The 19,101-nt window shown below is 35.8% G+C and overlaps 2 protein-coding genes across 3 annotated transcripts; both read left to right on the forward strand.

The window, feature by feature from the left end:
• Positions 1–4,895: 4,895 nt before the first annotated feature.
• On the forward strand, positions 4,896–6,049 carry LOC141813244 (NAC domain-containing protein 58-like). The gene is made up of 3 exons (XM_074701178.1): positions 4,896–5,100; positions 5,201–5,517; positions 5,606–6,049. The coding sequence occupies exons 1-3, from the start codon at positions 4,896–4,898 to the stop codon at positions 6,047–6,049; spliced, it is 966 nt and encodes a 321-aa protein (XP_074557279.1).
• Positions 6,050–6,918: 869 nt separating this feature from the next.
• On the forward strand, positions 6,919–18,795 carry LOC141828611 (alpha-L-arabinofuranosidase 1-like). Of its 2 annotated transcripts, none has more exons than XM_074716075.1 (18): positions 6,919–7,150; positions 7,782–7,996; positions 8,613–8,667; positions 10,311–10,519; positions 11,032–11,153; positions 11,251–11,404; positions 11,711–11,780; positions 13,463–13,608; positions 13,724–13,769; positions 13,848–13,900; positions 14,191–14,335; positions 15,332–15,450; positions 15,560–15,631; positions 15,739–15,842; positions 17,137–17,193; positions 17,760–17,958; positions 18,175–18,321; positions 18,497–18,795. In XM_074716075.1, exons 2-18 carry the CDS (start codon positions 7,820–7,822, stop codon positions 18,617–18,619), a joined length of 1,998 nt encoding a protein of 665 aa, XP_074572176.1. In that variant the 5' UTR covers positions 6,919–7,150; positions 7,782–7,819; the 3' UTR covers positions 18,620–18,795. The 2 variants fall into 2 exon arrangements, with proteins under 2 accessions (XP_074572176.1, XP_074572168.1); XM_074716067.1 differs by having other exon boundaries at positions 6,920–7,145; positions 7,784–7,996.
• The last annotated feature ends 306 nt before the right edge of the window (positions 18,796–19,101 follow it).

The raw sequence follows: 19,101 nt of genomic DNA on the forward strand, positions 1-19,101 counted from the left end.
ATATGAATTGTTTATGAGCTCTTATTTCACCTAAGTGATTGCTTACATGAGACTTTGAGATTAATTAGAAATTGTTAATCTTAAATATGAATTTATATGTACTGTCATCTATGCCAATTTACTCTATTCGATATTGGTTATGTAAATGTGAATGGGAAAATCAAATGGGAATTGTTTTTATGGGGGAAAAATAAAAAAATGAAATAAGAAAAAAAAAACTTAGCTTAGAAGTGAGGGATCAATTTAATTATTCATCGCTTTGTCCTCTAGGCCATGCACATGTTTGGTTGGCTTATCATAAAGTCAACCTATCCTTATTTATATTTACATTAAACACCAAATGAGAGAAAGAAAAGAAAGTGAGGAAGAAAGCAACATACAAATTACTTCATAAAGAAAAGATTCATAAAGGAAAGAGATCAAACAGAAGAATTTCAACAAAAAATATATTCTTTTAAAATAACTTTTATAAGTGTTTTAATTATTCAAGTATGGAGTCCTTGTTTAATCTTTCCTAAGTATACAATATCATTAACTTCTCTAACTAATGGAGTCTACGGATTTAACAAATTAGTAAAACGTGTAAAGTTTTGCTTCATCTTCTTCCTTTTCAAATCCGGCCAAGGCCTGCAACCAAAAAAGCTGCACGTACCAGGTATTTTAGCCGACGCAGTACTGATGTCAAAAGGTAAAGAGAATGTCTAGCCTATTATTTGTTCATTCCAAAGCCAATATAACAAGGCTAAAAGAGGGCAACTTTTGTCATCAGCATGACATGGTTTACAATAAAGAAACCCATAAAAATAGTAATTAATTAAGCTAATGACGAGACAAAGGCATACTGAGTCAATCCTCGTTCAGCATGTCGGATCACGAGCAAATGGTGGGGGTTTCTTTCCATCCCTATCCTCTCCCTGCTGCACGTGACTATCGTACCTTACGATAGGGACTATCGATATATTTATATCCTAAGTAACTTGCATTCATCCTTTAATCGATTAAACTTGTTCAGACCCAAGCACACTGTTCTCCATGACTACGTCGGAGCATGCTCGACGGCAGGAAGGGATTCTGCCTCGTCTGCTCTCAAGTACTCTCTGTTTCTCTTCGACATTCAGTTAGTTTCAAGCCATTCATGCGTGCATATGTGTGATATGCGTTTACGTAAGTCACGTAAATATCCGATCTGTTCGTGAGGAGTAGACAAGGTGTTTGATGATATATTTCATAGGGATCTGCCTTCTTCTGGAAAAAGTGTCTCGACATTTTATACATCTTTATATAAAATTATAGATTTATATATTGTGACTATTTTGAGCTTAGGCACAGAGAATGGCTCATTTTCGTCTCGGAGCTTGATTTGTTGCAATTGCTTGTTAGAAAATTTCTTCTAGGTGTTTGCATGGTTGGTTAGAAAATTTCTTCTTGGAGCGAGGAGCTTTGCTAATCAAATTTTGACCAGGTCAAAAATTTAAGCCGCCGAAACCTATTAAGTGCTAATTAAAGGCCCAACTATCATTCTTGATATCGGCTCATTAATTTCATACCCTTTATGAATCTTTTGATTTTTATAACATGTAAATTAGCATTTATGTATGCTCAAATTAGTGTTTATTATGTGTTTCTGTTCATAAACTTGTGTATTAGCTTCCCACAGAAACCCGGCGCCGATAACTGCTCGGCCCGGTGAGCTAGCAGAAAGCAGAAACTTGCCCACTACAAACTTCACTACCTCAAAGTGGAGGAGGTTCACTATGGTTTTGGGGGACTGGAAGCAGAAAATACAGTGGGCTATGAAAGGGTTAAATTCGATATAGAAAGAATTATCCACACCCAAAATCTTTACTTTCGGTGGTGCAAGCATCGATATCTCCTGGAAACTATTCTCTCAATGGAATTTATTAAGCAGATGAAGGTATCCGGCTCCAGGGGATAGGAACGGTCTAGAGGAGGGCAAGATGTGTGAGGAGCTAGTTCCCTCAAATCTGAAGAGGCCTATTAAGACGTCATGAACCGAGGAGCATGTTGATTACGTTTATTAAGAGTAGATGGGCAAAATTAACTGACTAATTCATTTTCATGTTTTTCAGTTTAATTCCACATATTTTTATGGCTGGAGCTGATGTTATGCATGCATCAACTGTGTACAGTTGATGCTTCACACAAACAACCTACCATCTTTATTGCTTCGCGTCTGATCAACCACTGATCGACGCTTCTTTAAATTAAGTTTGTGGTTTTGTTTTATAGTGTATGGGTGCTTTTATGGCGAAGACATGAAGTCCTATTTAATTAAATTCTTTTTATTCTTTTAGATCAGCTTAATAACCTAATTTTCGATCTTTCTATACAGTGGAAATATTAGTCGCTTCTAAATCCTCATATGATGTAAAGGCAATGGCTCTTAGTTGTTATCTTACAATTTGAGTTTGGTTATGCAATATCTGGTTCCTAGCTCATAATGCTGAGGAAGTTTCATTGGTTGACTTCTACTTTCTCCCTATTTTGACTTTGTTAGCTTTGACAAAAACTTCTACAGTTCCAACTTAGTGCATATTCATCAAATCCTACTACCTACTACCATGTGGACAACAGATAAAAATTAGAAAAAAAATTACAACATTAATACACCAGGGTCCGTTGGGGTTCATGCATTTAATACTTCCAACTTCCTAGCAATACTTGTTGTAGCCATGTGAAACTTTAAAAAAAATTGTATGTGTTACGGGCGTATACGTCGGGCCCGGTTGATTGAATCAGACGGAAGATATCAGGTGCAAGATCAGGACCGGAAGTAGGGACCGAACCGAGGCCTCCTAAACCACCAATTCAAGTCCCCCTCTCAGGACCGGAAGTAGGGACCGAGCCGAGTTCTCATACACCACCAATTCAAGTTCTACTCAGCCACCGAGCCGAACCCTCACGAGTGTTGCCCTATCGGAACGTTGATGTTGAACTGTAGCTAGCCCACTCGGCTCGGACAATTCCCATACTAGCTCCCGCCTTTTCGCACCACTTCAGCAAGAGCTTTTCGGTCCTCCTTCTCCTTGAGTCGAACATTACCGGGCGGCCCAGATGGAGCTGGTCAGTTCGGCTCCTTGCCGCCTAGGTCATTCACTATACTCCCAAAAGGGTCCACTCGGCTCGAGTTCTCCCCTTAGACTAATGTTCATATAGGTCGATCCGAATCTCTTGTCTAAATCTCCCCTTTAGCCGACCCGATCTTACTTGGATGCATTGCCGAGCCGAGTCGATTCCCCTCTGCTCTCTCTGTCATCAGCTAATTGTATGTTTTTGTTTTTAAGATTTAGTCAACTCTACCTTATTATATATGTTCTTCTACCGGCTGATAATACATATATTGAGCTCTAATTTTGGTCAATGAAGGAACTCTTCCACACGTCTCTGGTTTTTGATTGACTTGGAGAATGGATCGGACGTGCCGACTTTGAATGATTGCCATGAAGAGTTCAAGATTATGGCATGTTTTTTTTATTAACTTTAAAAAGATTAAGATTATTAAACATGGTCGATCGCTTGGCTCATGAAGCTTATCTTGTTTTAGTTTTCTTTTTATCATACGGAAAGCAAGAAAACTGCAGAAAGTATAAAGAATTACATGCAATCTAATGACCAGACCTCCCAGGTCTTGTTGTGGTTTGATTTGACGTTTCAACTTCTACGTTAGCATTTTAAGTTAAACATATATATATACAGTAGTCATGGAATTTTTTTCTTTTGATCGAACAAGAGCTGTTCAATTCCAATCGAAAACGTAGACAATTCAAAATCTTATCAAATAATAAAAACCCTATAGATAATTGTTACATGCAAGCTGCCCGTCCTAAATTTAGATCATAATATTTAGATGATAATATATAGAGGACAAATTAAATAAAAAGATATTATAGGAGTTGAAAAAAAATGCATTTGACTTTAGATTCTAAAAAAAATAATCAGGTTGTGTCGGTCCTCACTTGTAATTGAATCCCGTCGATTTTAATTTAAAGTCTTTCAATTCACAACGAGAAATCTTCATGTGCAACGTAAATTCTAACAAGATAAATTAATCAAATGTAAATTAATTTGACTAAAATAAGGTCGATGGACTTAGCATTATTGCTGCCCATGCAAGTAATCATAGTTCTTGCCTAGTGGTAAAGTCGATCTCATCTTTTTATATCATTATCTATTATTTGACTCTTGGAATATATTGACTACGTACCATCTTGTAATATCTATAATATATATCCAATATAATTAATTCGGTAAGTGTGGTTGACCAAGAATTAGTCATTTCGATCGGCATATCGAAGATTAAAGATATTGGCTGCGTACATCATTTACAGCACAGCATCTCTGTATATATTAATTCCATTTGGAAGAGTAAGTAAACGTATCTGTACGCATGCTTTCGAGTAGTATTAATCAGTAAGCAATATGATCGAGTCAAACAAATATATTGATGAACGATGAAAGATCCCTTCGAGCCAGTTGGCGCGAAGAGGAGTTGCACGCCAGTCAAATCCTGAAATGGCTTAGCTATCCAAAATAAATCTTTTTCTTGACAAAAATTTAAATAAAAATCTGTTAACTCCACAAGAGTATATGCTCGTTAAGAATGGAATTGAGTTCTTCGTGCGTACGTAATTAAGATGATACGATCTTCCCTGGTTTGACTTGGGCCATGACCCGGCATATTATATTAATGCGACGACTTGTTCTTGTGCAATATATGCCAATTTGAACAAATTGATACACGATTACATGAGCATTATTTAGTTTAATTGGTACAAAATTAACTAATTAATCCATGAAACAACTATATAAACACGTCGACTGTTCCCCTCTCCATTAAACTTCATTCTCCATCTTCTTCTGTGCGTTAATTAAAAATGTCGTCATCGATCGGGAAATGTGATAGTGGTAGTAGTAAAAATAACCCAGCGGTCGTCTCGCTCCCACCGGGATTCCGGTTCCACCCGACCGACGAGGAGCTCATCCTCCACTACCTCAAGAACCAGGCCGCCGGCCTCCCCTGTCCGGTCCAGATCGCCGCCGAGATCGACATCTACAAGTTGGACCCATGGGACCTCCCCGGTGAGTGCTGATCATTGTTTCGTGCATGGTGCAATTGATTGATTCGATTAATTCTGTTACTGTGCTTATGAGCGATCGATATATATATATACGAGTGCAGAGAAGGCGGTTTACGGGGACCGGGAGTGGTATTTCTTCAGCCCGCTGGACCGGAAGTACCCGAACGGCGTCCGGCCGAACCGGGCTGGGTTGTCGGGGTACTGGAAGGCGACCGGGACTGACCGGGCGGTGGTGACGAGCCAAGGGAAGGTCAAGATCGGGGTGAAGAAGTCGCTGGTGTTCTACAAGGGCAAGAACCCGAAGGGGACGAAGACGGAGTGGATCATGCAAGAGTACCGGCTTGCTAGCGACGACGTCGACGATGATTCAAGTGGGAGAAGCAAGAACAATTTTGGACCATTTAATTCTTCCATGAGGGTGCGTACTCATCGATCGAGACGGTGTTTGATAATTAATTATTATATATGTCTCAAATACGTGAATTAAAAATTTCAAGTTGATGCAGTTAGATGACTGGGTTCTTTGCCGGATCTACAAGAAGAGCAGCCAGCAGTTTTCAGTGACCGATACGGAGAGATCAGGAGATTCGACCGTCGAAGACCAAGCGCCAAGCACGACCCAGTGCAATTTCACCAACGCAACCTTAGACTTCTCGGCGATATCGCGGCTGTTAAGATGTTCGCCGGAGATTCCCGGAGCAGCGAACTCGGCTGGCTTTCCAGTCTTGCACCGAGCTTTCGACAACGGCGACGTCGCCCCTGCTAATTGGTTGGCGGAGGATTCCAGCTCGAAGAGGAGGAGGGCGTCAAATAATGGTGGGTTTATTCATGAAGGGACCAGTGAGGGTTCAAGGAGACCGATGGCCGGTAATCAGTTGGATGCCATGTGCCAGTCTGCGTTGATGCAACAGTTGATGATGAATCTGGCTGTGAGCTTGGGCTTGCACTGAATAAACTCAGTGGCCCTGCCCCATATCTCAATATTTTAGGATCACGTCATCAACCTTAACCACATTGAGCACCAATCAATTTAGTATTTATAGATTTATTATGTTGAGGTTAATAAGAATTTTATGGATGAACATGATTTATAAACGTTATTCATGAATATTAATAAATTAAACATGTATATATTTAAGTTTATTTATTTAATTTAATAAGTTGTTCAAGTTTATTTATTTGATTGATTTTGTATGTATTGAATAAATATAAATAAGTTCTTATCAAGTTGACCATCAACATTATTCATAAACATTCAATTCATTTACCATCCTAATTTAGTATAGTTGAATTGAAATTTTTTGTATCTTAATTTTACAACTTAACTTATATGGTAAACAATGACAAAAATTCTAAAAGTTAATTTGGACGGGGAAGGAAAATGGAACTTTAAAGATAATCTTCCGAGGGAAAAAGGAACAGAAAAAATGAATACATGCCATGATAAGCTTTAATAAAAAATATAATTTGTTAAATTACGTACTTAAGTTTAAGAAATATAATTTTATGCTTCTTAATGAAAATAAATCTGAAATCATATCGGAGCGGGGAAGTGTGACATGGATTTGAAAATGGTAGGGACAAAATGATATTTTTTTTTAAACTATTGGAGGTTAAACAAAAATTTTGATAAAAATTTAGGGGTGAAGTGAAATTTACCCCCCAAACCCATCCATTGCCGGATAAGGAAAATGGCGGCTGCGGTGGGACCGCACCGCGAAGCGGAGGCTTCCAAGCAACAAGGCGTGGAGGCGGAGTGCGAAGTTTGCGTGCGGTCTCCAGATCGCAACCCCCGGAAACACAATCGCACGGATCCGACGCCACCCACTGCCACGCGGCTCTGCCCTCGGCTGATGTGTTTGTGTCGCCCACTTCAGCCTCCCTTCCGCCCGGTTGATGACCTCGGCATGATTTCAGCAGTCATCGCTTTGAAGGAAGATAGCCACTCACCAGTTTCTCCCCCTTACTTAATGACCAGTGCTCCACGTCGATTATCCACTCCGATTCTACGCTTCTTGGATCCTTCGCCCTTCCTGCCGGAAACCGGTAAAAGATATGATCTTTGTCTTTACCATTGCCAGCTGCATGATTTCGGGGGCTATACTTGGTTGATTATTCGGCGAATAGTTTTTTTTGGTCAAATTTGTGATTTTTTGTATGCTAATTTGTGAATAAGATATTCTAGGTGATTCTTTCCATCGGGGTTTCCAGAGAACGGAAAAGAATCTTAGATTCTCTTTCGATGTTATTTTGCACAAACTCACAAAGGGGTTTTTTTTTTTTGCTCTATTATGTCACTGTAATTCTGTCCGTCCCTTCTTTAAATGCAATCTAGGTTGGCCTTCGGCCTTAGTTTCCTGAAAAGAAGAGACAAATACATTTTAGCTGTTGAGTTTCCACTTCGAATGAACGTTCATGTTCATTTGTTTTCCATTTCTGCATTTTGGTTTAGAATTTGCTGGGTCTTTAAATTTATTTTACTTCGCTTTCCAAATGATTGTTTTCTTACTAAATCCTTCTTGTTTCTTTTTTATCTTGTTAAATTGATGCACGAACTCACTATATGTTTGTTTTCTTGATTTTCATTTAACGATGCATTGAAACCCTAATGTGCGTTAAGGATTTTAATTCGGGTTTTCTTATTTTATTGACTTGTCTTTACCGTTCCTATTTTACTAATGCAGGCTACTTGGTCACCGAGTTGACGCTGTGAAATCATAATGGGTCTCGGAGGGACATCTCCAGGTGCTTCACTATGCATCGTTATTCTGCTATTTGTTGCTCCTCATTGCTTTACTCATACGTTGGAGGCCAACCTGTCTGCCCTGCTGACGATTGATGCTTCACCTCAATCTGGTCATATAATTCCTGAGACTCTATTTGGTATCTTTTTTGAGGTCTGTAACTTCTTTTGAGCATACATTTTTCTCTATGTTTGCTGACACAGCATATTAGGAAAGGCTCTTAAGAGTTAGGAAATGTCTAGCTCTTGAGATTTTTAGCCACTGTTTAGGTTTATCCTCTACTCTGTTGTATTTTTGGTTACAGATAACAAATAAACATGAATGTACTACTTTCAAATTATGATGCTAATTCTGCATATTAGTTGGAATAGTTTCACACTCAGTTCTAAGATGTTGGTGAATTTGAGGATTTCTGTTCTTGTCAATTCAATTCAATTTGTGCTTTCTCATCTCTATATATAAGGTCCATATCTTGTAGTGTAAAAGACACGACATACACACCACAAAAAACGAAAATTCCTTTCATTCCAGATTTTCATTGCTAAACTCACTCAACCTTGATGTATGCTTAATAAAAATCATTTTTGGCAATATTCATCTACTCAAGCATAAATCAATTTTTAAGCTATGTAAGAAGTTCCTGCTTGTCTATGCTAAACTTTCTTTGTAGTTTATAAGGTACGTCCCTTAAGGAAACAGTAGCTAGTCTATTCTATTATCTATTAGCAATTAATTACATGTATATTTATTAAATTTTACTTGAACTCAGGAAATTAATCATGCTGGAGCTGGTGGGATATGGGCAGAGCTTGTGAGTAACAGAGGCAAGTTAAATACTCAAATCCTGAAATCTCTGAAGAAAAGTTTCAGTTGTTAAAAATAGCATGCTATAGTGGGGTTGCAAAGTAAATTCTTAACCTTTGTCAAAGGGCACATTTACATCACCTGAGTGCACAGGAAGGTACTTCCTGTTTTTTTTTTTTCTGTAACAAACTTAGAGGCCACTGCATTTTACCTTGTGCAACCTTCTGTATCATTAATAGATGCTGTGAGTTTCCCTTACAACTATTTTTTTCCCGTGGACTGAATGAAGGCTTCATGATCTCACCCTATGTGGAACTCAATGGAAGGAAAAGATCATGCAGCTGAGGTTAAATAGTTTGTACCTTCAGCATTTTGTTTTGTTATCATAAACTCATGGGAGATGGTTTATACCATGCTAACTTGTGCTTACTAAGATGACAGTGTCTAACCAGTTCTGGACTTGTTTGGTCAGTGTCATTGGACTAGCAATTGGCACATTTTACTATTCTGTCAGATGGGAATATGTATTGCTTGTGTCATAAAATGACAACCCATTTATGGACGATATTTATGTGGCATTTAGGGGAATCATTTTGATAATAGTGGGAGTTTGATGAGTTTAAAGTTTAGTTAGAGAACTATGGAATATGAATGAAAGTAGTTATAGACCTACAGATTTTTGAGATCTAGACTTAATGGAGGATCACCGAGGTTTGAGATTGTACATTTAAAAGAACAAACAGCTTATTTTGCTACTGATATGCTGGATCATTTGGAAAGTGTGAAATCGGATGGAAGATTGTTTCAAGAGGCAATGGATAGATCCCTGCCCTCTTTATGCCTTTAGTTATGTTGGTTGGATGAGGGAATATTTGTATTAGGATTTGTCAAGTCCAACCATTGACCCAGAATGCTTAGACCTGAACTAACAGTGGCTAGTCAACTAAACTTATAAAGCTCCTCCATTGGCCCATAACTCACCATGTGAGACTAAATTGGGGTATTATAATATGGTCTCAACATATTTTTATGTTTTCTCACGAGTCAGTGTATTCTTTTGAGCAGTCAAGGTTAAAGGGCCTATCTTCTGATGCTATAAATTATATTTCCTACTTAATGGTATAAGTATTGTGCAATTTAAAGTTAACTATGGTGGCTATATCACCTTGGTGTTAGAGTGGTCTCTTATCAAAATAATGCTGATTATTGCACAAATAGTGCAAATTGTGTTGCCAAATGGCATAATCTTGTGAAAAATTTGGTGATTATATAAGTATTAAATTCAGTTATGTTATGGACTATGAACTGACAAGCAACAATATAATGTGTTTATAGCAATATGCTAAAAGTATAATTATAAATGCATGCATGTTACCTTCTCTGAAATAGATAAAGAACACAGACTTGTTTTCATGATATGTAAATGATGACAAATTTCTTGAACTAGAGTTGATATGCATCATTTGACATCAGGGATAAACATGCTATCTATTCTTCCTCTATTTTGTGTCTCTTCTATCTAGAGATTCTCTCTTCTTGCAAAGTTTTTTTTTTGTTTTTTGATCTGGGGAAGTTATAGGAATGAACTAATGTTCAGTCAAAGCTTTGGGAAACGATTCAATTAAACAAATCTTAATTCTTTATCATTTGTGAAATATCTCAGGATTTGAAGCTGGAGGTCCCAATACACCTTCAAACATTGATCCGTGGGCCATCATTGGAAATGAATCTTCCATTTATGTGTCTACTGATCGAACATCTTGTTTCACTCGTAATGAGGTGGCACTAAAGATGAAGGTATTCTGTGGCGATGGAGAATCTGTTGCCTGTCCAGATGGTGTGGGCATATATAACCCTGGGTTTTGGGGCATGGTATGCATTTTGGATTTGCTAAACTCATTGACTCCCTTTGGAATTAACAAGAAATTGTATGATCTGCATTTTACAGAATCTGCAATAGCCTTTTAGTAGGAGACATAAGATAGTTCTTTATTTTTGCATAGTATTCAATTTCTTTTGTACAGTTTCTTTTCATCTTTCTCTCCCATTTTTACCAATACTCCATTACATAATGGCCTTGTTTTGGGATAAATACTTGTTTTTGAAAAATATATATATGGTCAACGTGGTTCTGTTAGAATCCCTTCACATTAATGCATGGAAGTACATGGTATCTACATCCTTCATCTTAATACACAGAAATACATAATACCTACACGTATAGTCTTACCACTGTAGGTAGTGAAGCCTCAGGGTTTTGTCTATTTCAAATTTTTTAGGCCCTTCACTCTAACTATTTGACTAGACAGTAATTTCCAAAAAAAACTTATAAATTTCTTATGGCTAACATTTCTTCCCACTGTTTTCTTATTGGCATTCTTCAGAATATAGAAGAAAAGAAGACATATAATCTTATATTGTATGTAAGATCACTTGACATGATCAATATAACTGTTTCACTTACAAGCTCAGATGGATTGCACAAACTGGCTTCTGCCAATATTATGTGAGCATCTATATAGTCTTGAGCATTTGCTATAGTCCTTGAATCTTCAGGTATTCTAGATTAAAGTTGAATATCTTTTTATTATTGTTTCTGGCAGAGCTGATGCTACAGATGTGTCAAACTGGACAAGAGTAGAGCTACAATTGGAAGCTATGGCAACAGACAGAAATGCAAGGCTTCAATTGACTACTACGAAAAAAGGAATTATTTGGTTTGATCAAATTTCGCTTATGCCATTAGACACTTATAAGGTGTGCTATGTTTAAAAGATTCTGAGTTACTTTTACTAAAGTTGAAGGAAATTTAATTAAGAGAAACGCATATGGATAAAGAAGAAAAAACAAAAGGGGGCATTCTATAGCCATCAGCACAATTGAGTGTCATAAATTGGAGCTTAATGATTATGTTGATACTCAAAACCCAAGAGTAGTTAAGCAAGTAATAAGCATCCAATAATTATAAAAATTAGTTAAATATGAGGTATTCGCAGCGCCTTACACTGAAGTTCTCATTTGGATTGTTTTTGGGCTTAAAATTGGAACCTTTCTATTACACAGGGACATGGCTTCCGTAAAGAACTGATATCCATGATTGAAGATTTGAAACCCCGGTTCATTAGGTTTCCAGGTATGAAATTGATTTCATTGTAATTTTGAAAGTTTATATGTGGATTTATGTTTTCTGTTTATATATACGAACTGTTGCCATCTAAACAATCGAATCATTAAATCCAAAGGAATTTCAGGAAAATCTGAAATAGTTATTGTTGCAAATTTATGCTTTGAGATCTGAATGGAGATATTAGGCTGAGAATATGGAGAATATACAAGTATTCATGGAAGATGTGGGTTTGCTGTAGGAAACAAGTAGGGCATTATGATTTTGGACTTTTCTACCTCACTGTTAAAAGAAAAAAAATATGCATTTGATATGTTAGAAGATTGATATAATCACATAAACTTTCTCTCAAACAAATGTAGATAGGATTATGTGTAAAACTTGTAAAGACATGCTCGGTCAAGCACTATGTAGATGCTATATACTTGTACAACTAACCTGATTTATGGGTCAATTATTAGGGGTGATGAAACAACATCCAAAAATAAAGGGGAAATGAGAATGTTGAGATAAATGTGCAGTTCTAAGAGAAGTAAAATAAAATATTATTATTTTTGAGCGATGAGATGAAGTATCGATATTACCAAGTTGAAATAAAATAGGTTAATGTTAAAGAAATTGTTCAAGACAACCAATAAATTTTATTAAGAGTATCAACATAAGGTGAAAGAGTAGAAAATACCACCTGCCTTTCTGAACCTTTTTTCAATTGCTTACACACCTAGACTCTGACTTCAATAGTGGGAACTACCCTGACACTGGTGCGAACATGAACAAGAATTCTCTGATAGACATGAACTGTACACAGCCACTGATCATTTTATAGACTAGTTCCTTTCCTAACAACCTACGATTGATAATGAGTAAAGAGATATGACTATCGACTTGGTTCCCATGGAAATTAAGTTATAGAAAAATGTAATGTGCATGCAAAGGGAAAAAAAATTGTATTCTAGACTTATGAAATACTTGCGCTTCCTCATTAGTAAATGTGATCTACGATATAATATGGGAGAGAATGAAACTTTCAAAGTTGAGCACATCAAATACCTCTACTTACAGCCCTTTTCTATCAGTTACAATTTACAAGGTGTTTATTATGACATCTTAACAACTTTTTTTTGTTGTTATGGTTTTCCTTGTTGCATTTTTTTTCTAGATGGTCTGTAAATAATTTCTCTCACTATCATACGACTTGTAAGTTGAATGTCAAATCGTTAACTCCATATTTTCTCTTGTTTGGCACCCCTATTATCTTGGGAAAAAATGATTCAAGAATTTAAGGTGTGCTTGTCTTTCATGAGCTAGATCATTTATAAGTTCCCACGAGAAATTTATATGGTCAAATCCAAGATCATTCTTAAAAATACTAGAAGTTGTTGGATATTCGGAAGGTTTTGTCATATTAGCATTTGTTTTTTAGCCCTTGATATATGGTTGGCAATGCTAATGTTTGCACCAAACGCTTGATTGGAGATTTTCAGAAGGGGTATTTTTTTTTTCATTAGTTAATTTGTTCTCAATTTTGTCACTTTATTTTTCACAATCTTGAGTTTATTAATATAGTATTAGCTACTACAATAACTTAGTTCCCTTTTCAATTTTTATTATATTTATCGTTATGGCTAAATGCATGTTTAATGTCTCCTAATTTTTAGTTTTTGAACTTATTTGTATCTTCATTGTTATAGGAGGTTGCTTCGTTGAAGGCGAGTGGCTAAGGAATGCATTTCGGTGGAGAGAAACCATTGGGCCATGGGAAGAGAGACCTGGGCACTTCGGTGATGTTTGGATGTACTGGACTGATGATGGACTAGGATACCTTGAGTTTCTTCAGGTTTGATTTGGAGGCTTTTAGTTCAAAGTTGGAACTTGGAAGTTCCAGTATAAAGGAAAGAAATTTGGTAATTCACCTAAGGTTCTTATCTTATTATCTTGATGGTCTATTGCAGCTTGCTGAGGACATTGGTGCAGCCCCCATTTGGGTATTCAATAATGGTATTTTTCATCTGCATAGTAGATCAATTTCTTAAATACAGAAAATTTGACACTTTTCTTTGTGCTCTTTTAATTCAGGAATTAGCCACCAGGATCAAGTGGATACTACCAACATTTTCCCTTTTGTACAGGCAATGATTTGAACATCTATCTTTATAGTCTTACAGGCAATTTATATTGAAATTTATAACATGCTTTTGTTTTCATTCTGTCATTATATCCAACCATTAAACATTTAATTTATTGGCATATTACATGCAACTGCACGTGATATATGCAGTCTAAATGTGAGGATACTATATACTTTCCATGAATGTATTTTCTTCTTAACAATTAAAATCATATGTAAAATTTATTCACAATTGAAAATCATATGTAAAATTTATCTTCTAGAAATCACTTACAGCTTTATTTAATTCAGGATGTTTTAGACAGTATTGAATTTGCTAGGGGAAGCCCTGATTCAAAATGGGGCTCTGTTCGTGCTGAGATGGGGCATCCAGAACCTTTTCAACTAGAATTTGTTGCTGTTGGAAATGAGGACTGCTGGAAGAAAAATTATAAAGGTAGAGGATATATGGAAGAAAAATTATTCAGAACAATGCCAATGCATTATCTTAATACTAGGCTTATTTCATGAGACAATAGTCAAGTTAGGAGTTCACAAAGGCACAACTGGTACAAAACTTGCCATTGTAAACAACCATTCTTTTGCTTCATTATATGTGTTGTTTTAGGTTTCTGTGGGTTAAACTGTTGATTTATGCCCAAATAATTAATTACAAGTGTTTGATTGTGCCTTAGGTGCATCTAGAGCTTGTGTCAATCCACGGATTTATTCAGAGTCCATTCTGGCAAAATATCCACATGTTACTTGCAATCTCATAGATCTTGGAATTTATATAGTTGCTGTAACAATGTGTTTCCCTTTGTATCATCGAAGTTACTCTATATGGTAGCTTGAGATGTCGATGCTTGTCATCATATTTATGAAGCTTCAGAATTGCATCGAATTGAGATCCAAACAAGTACTTCTTTGAGATTGCATTGAGGCAATTCTTTCCTTCTTAACATCTCATCAGAGACTAAGATCAACTGAATCAAACCATATTCACAGGATCAGTTCTTGCAATGCTTAGCAGCTTTCCCCTCTCATATTGTCCATTCAATTTGCATAATTACATGAATTGGGTTAGTTTTTCTGGACTAGTTTTTATGGGTGTTGATATTGGAGTTTAACAAATTAATTTCTGCTGGCCATGTTTGACATCCTTAAAAAATCCAACCATCAAAGGAGACCAATTCTGTTGCACATCAACTAACTGATGTTGAATGAAACGTTGTGATTTGTGATAGCCTTTGGTCTTGCTTTACCTCAGAAAAGGAATAACTAATATCTGTTGCATGCACAATTTCTCAATCATGCTTCTCTCTTGATTGTCATTGTAATTGAAATTTTAACTACCAACCAAAGTATTAAAATGACTTGGAAATTTAGACTCATAGCATAAGCAAGAAAAATTTGAAGTCAGGGTGATGATTATGGAATTCTCCTCGGACAGGAAATTACCTGAAGTTCTACTATGCCATAAAAGCTGCCTACCCAGATATTAAGATTATATCAAATTGTGATGGTTCATCTAGTCCATTGGATCATCCTGCTGATTTTTATGATTTCCATGTAAGTCATGCTCTTCACATCTTCATTTATTTTTTGTTTTATAGGTATAACAAATCATACTAAATCATAAGCTTTTATATTGTTACTAAAGATGGCATTTCTTTCATAGGTTTATACCTCATCTAGCAGTCTGTTTAAGATGAATAATCAATTTGATCGCACATCACGGACTGGGCCTAAGGTATGTTAGTTTAAACTTCAAAAAAAAATGGTGTGCCTTATGTTCTATAACTATGGACTTATAAAATCCCTATATGATCCTGTTCTTTTTTTGTGTAATAATCACAGGCTTTTGTTAGTGAGTATGCTGTGACTGGATCGGATGCTGGGAATGGTAGCCTTTTAGCATCACTAGGAGAGGCTGCATTCCTTATTGGAGTAGAAAGAAATAGGTAATGTTGTCATCATCATTGTTATTTGTTTAAGGTCTTTCATTTATGTTTCTAAATAGTAACTTTCTGCAAAGGATATTCAGTCAGTCAAGTTGGATCGGCCAATATTTTGCCCCAATTCCAGCTGAACTGATTTTTTTCACATAAAAAATGAGTTATTGAAAAAGCGATGTATGATCTTGTCTTAGTTCTATTTTATTTTTCCCCGAGGATTTTTCTTGAATAAAATCCGGGTGCAGCTTTTAGATATTTTAATCCTATATTTGATTTTTTTTAAACTTTAATTTTAAGTTTCTTGACAAAAGTGTGGAGATTTAGAATAAAATATAGGATCTTGTTTCAGGGATTTTTTTTTTCCTTGAAAAATTGTCTTCTTCAAACCTGGTCTATATCTTTTAAATGTTTTATTCTTTATTTGATTTTGCATGCAGAATTTTTAATTGCTTAAACCAAAGCTTGGTTAGGTTGGGCGATACAGGGTTGAATCAAGTATTTATTGTTTCTTCAAATTTTATAAATATTTTGTTTTTAAAGCTGTATGCATGTTACCTTTTTTGTTTTTTCTTTTAAAACAGAACTCAGGGGCAGGCTAGATATTCTAGGTATTTTAATTGAAAAACCAATATCTCAAATTCCTCTAAATAAATTTTGAGATCTGCCTGATCTGACTCCAATAAGAACTCTTTTTTTCTCCCTCTTTTTTTGGGTTATGGTTGGTTTTCTACGCAACCCTAGTCAGATCTCTTTTTTGGACTATCAAGCCCAATGCAATTAACTTTATGAAGACTACGATCAAGTTATTGGATAAGAATATAAGACTCCATTTTTTTACTTGGTGGATCAAACATTTAATGTGTTGTCTTAAAATGTGCATAATGTGCAATGCCTATAGGACCTTAATGATAAAAAGTGAAGGGTTGGGGATTAGTTCTGACATTATAGTTGATCTCTGTAAATAACCTCATTCATGAATATGAATCTTAAATGTATTTATATATTGTATGGCTTGTCAAAATTTTTAACATGTTACAATGTTCAATAGTCAGATCTCATTGTTTTCTGGGTTTTTATAATAATACTGTTATAACTTTTTTTTCTCTTTATCTCATAATGCTGTTCCATTGAGCTGAGACTATCTCAAGGGGTCAGATCAATCTGTATGCAAGTAAAACCTGAATATACTGGATTTTTTATATCTTGATGCAATGCAGACATTGGATTAGATATTTCTTTACATGAATGTTGAGTAGTGACTGCTAACATCACAATTTCTATTTTTCTTTTTCAAATGCAGCGATGTTGTATCTATGGCAAGTTATGCTCCTCTTTTTGTCAATGCCAATGATCGCAGGTAATGACAATGGTGATGACAATGCTCCTCTTTTTTGTCATAATGATTACCAAGTTCTGAAGGTCTTTCATTCTAAAATCAATAATAATAATTCACTTAGTACACTTGTGTATATTAATCTTTTCAAATGCACCATACCACAAATGCCGATCCCAAGTCTGGACTCATGTAAAATTATTTGTATGGGCATAGATTCAGCTTATTTTGCTAAGATTCAATTGTCTCTACCTTTTTATTATTGAGGAAATGACCAGAAATAAGGCTCAATGTTGCAAAATGATCCATCCGGGTTCTTATGGCTAAAATTACTAATCTATGAAGTATATAATCTTAATGGCCATGCCAAATAAATAAGAAGTTTGAATTGCATCAATATCAATATTACCAGTATATTTTTTGAGGAAATAATTTGGAGGATGTAAACACAAAAGAATCCACATCTTTGTTGTCACCTTATTCAAGTTCGTATATTACTGCAACTAAGTGGTTGTACTAATCATTCAATCTATGACTCGTTTTATCTCTTTTAAGCTCATCTTACTGATAGGTTAATGTGCATTTTGCAGGTGGAACCCAGATGCTATTGTCTTCGATTCCTGGCAGCAATATGGAACTCCTAGCTATTGGATGCAACATTTCTTCAGGGAATCAAGCGGTGCAACTTTTCACCCTTCAACAATTCAAGGCAACTTCTCTGGTTCGTTGGTAGCATCTACTATCACTTGGAAAGACCCAACAGACAATCATAATTATTTGAGAATAAAGGTGGGAACAAAAGTTAAAATGTTGACTTTAGCACATATACAAATCCTCACTAGGCAGTCTGGATAATCAATAATGTGCCTGAATTTGTTGTTGCATAAAAATTTCAACTTAATCGAGGCAAAGAATGGATGGTATTTTAAAAAGTCTCGATAAATTCTCAGTCCCTGTATGTAGATTTTGATAAAGAAAAGGTAAGTTTGATAGATCTCCATGCAGGTCATCAACTTTGGGAAGGTTAGTGTGAGCTTGAAAATCTCCATTAATGGACTAGAAGCGTCCATTAACTCTCTTGGATCAGCAAGAGCAACTACACTCACATCAGATAATTTGATGGATGAGAATTCCTTTGCATATCCAAACAAGGTAAATTTTTGGTATTGACAGGAAGCTATGTTTTTTATCTTAGGAAAGCTCAAAGTGCAAAACTGCAACATTTTCGAGTTCCTAGTTCGAAAATTTAGTGAATACTATGGTTGAAGTGAATTTTGATTTACTAATCTTCGGTGTTCTGTGTTCTTGTTTCATCTTCTGTTTGTAGGTGGCGCCAAACAAAACCGAATTACCGAATATAGGGAGAGCGATGGATGTCGTAATTGCTCCACAGTCCTTGACTGCATTTGATGTTCCATTAACTTCTGCTGAATTGAGATCTGCAATTTGAGATTTGAGATTAGATGAGAAGTGGTGATGAAGCATGTCAAATGTGTGAATCAATGAATAAACATAAAGGGTTATGCTTCTGCATGTGTGCCAAATGGAGTGTTGTTCGAATTAAATTAAATGACAATAGATCGTCTACATCACCCGAAGTAATATTTGATGTTTTGTATTGGGTAATGTGGTGTCCTTTGGCTTGCTTTCTGTTTCACATAAAATATCTTTTTTGGGGCTTTGTTTTGTGCAAGGATTTTTTTTTTTAAATTTTTTTAATATTTAATGAGAGTAGTTGATGAAACAAATTTGTCAGTTGCTAAAAAAATATAGCCATTGTTGAAGGAAAATAGATTTGTAAGCTCTATACATTTCATTACCTACAGGTCGTACCTACTCTGTGCCAATTATCTAGACTAAGAAAATTTATTAGAGTAATTAAATTGATCAATTTGCTTAGATTGGTGTCATTTGGCTCGAGTACTCCGCTCA

The sequence above is a fragment of the Curcuma longa genome, chromosome 1 (genome assembly GCF_044706935.1).
Source record: "Curcuma longa cultivar G26 ecotype Majalengka, Jawa Barat chromosome 1, ITB_CL_G26_1.1, whole genome shotgun sequence".
Lineage (NCBI taxonomy): Eukaryota > Viridiplantae > Streptophyta > Magnoliopsida > Zingiberales > Zingiberaceae > Curcuma > Curcuma longa.

Bases quoted from the DNA above. Each gene is read 5' to 3' on its own strand.
- LOC141828611 (XM_074716075.1), top strand. From the start codon at position 7,820: ATGGGTCTCGGAGGGACATCTCCAGGTGCTTCACTATGCATCGTTATT. The intron at 11,405-11,710 runs GTGTGCTATGTT...TCTATTACACAG, and splicing joins TGCCATTAGACACTTATAAG to GGACATGGCTTCCGTAAAGA. The intron at 17,959-18,174 runs GTGGGAACAAAA...ATCTCCATGCAG, and splicing joins ATAATTATTTGAGAATAAAG to GTCATCAACTTTGGGAAGGT.
- LOC141813244 (XM_074701178.1), top strand. From the start codon at position 4,896: ATGTCGTCATCGATCGGGAAATGTGATAGTGGTAGTAGTAAAAATAAC. The intron at 5,101-5,200 runs GTGAGTGCTGAT...ATACGAGTGCAG, and splicing joins GGACCCATGGGACCTCCCCG to AGAAGGCGGTTTACGGGGAC. The intron at 5,518-5,605 runs GTGCGTACTCAT...AAGTTGATGCAG, and splicing joins CATTTAATTCTTCCATGAGG to TTAGATGACTGGGTTCTTTG.